The 3,137-nt window shown below is 40.3% G+C and overlaps 1 protein-coding gene across 1 annotated transcript; it reads right to left on the bottom strand.

Annotated features, from left to right (window-relative positions):
• Positions 1-1,841: 1,841 nt before the first annotated feature.
• Positions 1,842-2,564, bottom strand: CBLN2 (cerebellin 2 precursor). Its single transcript, XM_009641467.2, has 3 exons — positions 2,526-2,564; positions 2,318-2,437; positions 1,842-2,039 (listed from the first exon to the last, which is right to left on the bottom strand). Exons 1-3 carry the CDS (start codon positions 2,562-2,564, stop codon positions 1,842-1,844), a joined length of 357 nt encoding a protein of 118 aa, XP_009639762.1.
• Between the last annotated feature and the right edge of the window lie 573 nt (positions 2,565-3,137).

The raw sequence follows: 3,137 nt of genomic DNA, 5'->3' as shown, positions 1-3,137 counted from the left end.
AAAATATTAAATATTAAATTGGCTTATGTTTTAGTCACCTGAGGTATCATAAGCAACACAGATAAGGGTTTTTTTTAAGAATATATGACTTTAATTGACTTTGTCCCTTTAATGATAAATTTACAATGAAAATGACATGTCCACCATAATTTTGAAATACAACACAGCTACCACCGATTTGCTGCAAATGCCTTTGCTTTATGTTTGTGGCAGAGGAGTAAATTTGACAAAAATAAATTCTTATACACATCCACCCTTGTGGGATTAATATCAAGATGGAATATTTCAAATTAAACAAGTGAACATAAAATTATATAGAATAATATAAACATTCATTCTAGATCTCCTCAAGCAAGATTTCCCTAGCACACTGTCTAATACGCCAGCCTTCATAAAAGAAAAGTGAAGAAACAAGATCTGTTTATTGAGAATGAGGCAAAAGGATGCAATTGACATTGGCCTGATATTTTACCTCTTGTCGGCTGGGGTAATAACTTTTCCTAACCTCCGATATCGTTGTCAGTCCACCCCCAGAACTCTGAGGCCATTTGTGTTTGGGAAGAGCACACACGGCTCATAAATGCACAGCACTCGTGCAACTTCTAGTGCATTTGCTGATTCTCTGAGGCCCCTCTCCCAAAGGCGGTCAAAGATCTTAGTGGCAGCTCTTCCAATACTTGCCACGGACAGGTCAAGTGGACATGGTTTTATTTAATTTGCAAGAGGAAGAGTTTGCTCTGTCATCTCTCCATGCTCTCACAATGTGTACTCAAGCATTAGTGGACAAATACGTCAAATAAATATCAGATAAAAGCACCCAAAATACGCTCGGTAATGCAAAGAAAGGATATATTTTAGGGTATGGTCAGAGAAGATATTCAAAGCCTCCATTGTCGCTTCTAGAAATGTCAGGACAATTCAGAAATGTCAGTTCCTTTACCGGTTTCCAGATTGTGATTGAAGGATCATGTAGCTCTCTCGCTCTTTCTCTCTCTTTCTCTCTCTCTAAATAGGTCTATAAAGATCAGCTGGAAAGTGCAGACAGAATTGTTCACTGGTTAGCTTTACTTAGAGCTACAGGGTATATATGTGCTTTGTTTTGTCTTATTGATCAATCTAGCTTACATTTTTAGCGCACACAAACAAAAATCAGGAAAAAGTAAAAGTCGATGAAAAACACGAACAACACAAAACAAATAAGGTTCCAATCGTGCAAATTTTGCTTCACTGGATAAAGCACTTCTTGACACAGTAATGTCCAGAATCCCCCTCCCCCAGAAAAATACAGGACTGAGACTGAAGCCATTCTTTTTTTTTTTTTTCTTTTTTTTTTTCTTTTTTCCTTAAGGCTATACAACACAAAGAAATAAAGCATGGAAAGAACACCTCATTGGGCTGAACACTTCATTCTTCTGGCTCTGGAGCGAGCCTTTGACAAAGCAATTGTGTGGTCCGAGTTATTTGTCTCATTGGGACAACAACAAGAGAAAGAAAAAGAGGAAAAAAATGAAAGAGAGGAAAAAAATAAAAAATAATTAGAAAGTCAATGATCCCAACAATAAAATCCGAAATTGACTTTACAATCACAGGTACAAATTGCTCAGGTCGATAATTTCATTTCTCCTAAAGATCACTGTCGTCTAAAACTAATTAGAGGCGCAGGTTCCCGAGGAATTGTCAATATTCAAAGCAAATGTTGGAGTTTAGAAGGTTATCATTCTTCTACCGTGACAGTCTGACGGGGTGACTGGAAATATTGTCATGTGCTGCCAAGTTCAGGGTGTTGTTAACGATTGAATCCTCGCTCCGGCTCATGGATCTGTCTCCTATTTGGCCTTCTTTTATAGCGGAAAGACTAAGAAGCCGGAAAAGGTTGAATATTTCCACCCTCCCATGAGGTTACCCCTTTCCAGTTTGAGATGCACTTTGTCTTCTCTTTCCATGTGGAGCAAGACCCCATTGCTGGCTGCTTCTCTGGTGACGTCCTGATCCCCTGCAAAAGCTGAAATCACTGGGTAGCCGTTTTGCATTAAACTTACCTAAAAAGTGCAAAGAGAGAGAATCTGAGTTTTCTCAACACTCTCAATGACTTTTTTTGCCCTGTGCACATCACTAAACTTTTGTGCAGTCTAGATACAAGGTTGAATTAAGCTAAGGCAACGTGTGATTTCTGTCATGCATACAGACCCCCTTTAACTAAAGTAACCTACAGTCTTGTTCTCCACTTGCTGGTTTTGTAAATGCACCTTAGTGTCTAGAAATGAGCATTCAGAAGAAAAAAAAGGAAAGACAGAATCTTCTTTAGATCACAACCCACCTGGATGGTTTGTCTGTTATAGACCTTGACCACGTGGAAACTGAAACTATATATCCCTTTTCTTGGTGCTACAAATATACTGGAAGCAAGATCAAAATGGTTGCCAATATTAACTAATACCTGGAAGGTAAACAAACAAAACAAAACAAAAACAAACAAAAAAAAACCAAACAAAGAAAAAGAGAGAAAGAGAGAAATCAGGCCTCACTTTGGAAATGTGCCAGTGAAAATCTGACATGAGCTCCATGACCGATATAAAGCCTAGTTAAAATGGCATTTAGAGCACAATTAAAAGTGCACTGCAGGGGAAAGGAGCCAAGTTACAGAGGCAATTAAAAAGCATCACAGTTCATAAAACGATTTAGTCACGCAAAAATGATCTCCAAAGCCTGTTAGGTGAAATGCACATGTCCACACTGAACTGTCAATAAAGCAAAGGTGGCAGAAGCAGAGGGGGGGCCGGGGCGGGGGGTGGAGAAGGGAGGTGGAGGGAAAGAATGGAGGGAGGGGAAAGGAAAAAAACCACCCTGAAACTCATCAACTCATAATGCAAATATACGTTTTTAGTTAGCACTACTGAAATCAGACCCGTCCTGGAGTTTAATAGGGTATAGAACTAAAATCGCACTGCAGAGAGGGGTGAAGGGGGAGAGAGGATGCTCGGCAACAGCAGCATCTGCCAGCTCATGCCCCTCTGTCCCTCGGGAGGGCTCTGCCGCCTGGCCCGCACCCTCCTCAGGCGGCTGCGGCGGGCCTGCTCCTCCTCCCCGACGGCAATCTTAATTTGTCTCGTATTTCAAAGTCTTTTGAAACAAAGAAA

The sequence above is a fragment of the Egretta garzetta genome, unplaced genomic scaffold (assembly GCF_000687185.1).
Source record: "Egretta garzetta isolate BGI_Z169 unplaced genomic scaffold, ASM68718v1 scaffold126, whole genome shotgun sequence".
NCBI lineage: Eukaryota > Metazoa > Chordata > Aves > Pelecaniformes > Ardeidae > Egretta > Egretta garzetta.
Note: the sequence above shows the minus strand (reverse complement) of the source record. Positions and strands in the feature narration are given on the sequence as shown.

Bases quoted from the DNA above. Each gene is read 5' to 3' on its own strand.
- CBLN2 (XM_009641467.2), bottom strand. From the start codon at position 2,564: ATGGAGCTCATGTCAGATTTTCACTGGCACATTTCCAAA. The intron at 2,438-2,525 runs GTGAGGCCTGAT...TTTACCTTCCAG, and splicing joins TTCACTGGCACATTTCCAAA to GTATTAGTTAATATTGGCAA. The intron at 2,040-2,317 runs GTGGGTTGTGAT...TGCACTTTTTAG, and splicing joins ATAACAGACAAACCATCCAG to GTAAGTTTAATGCAAAACGG.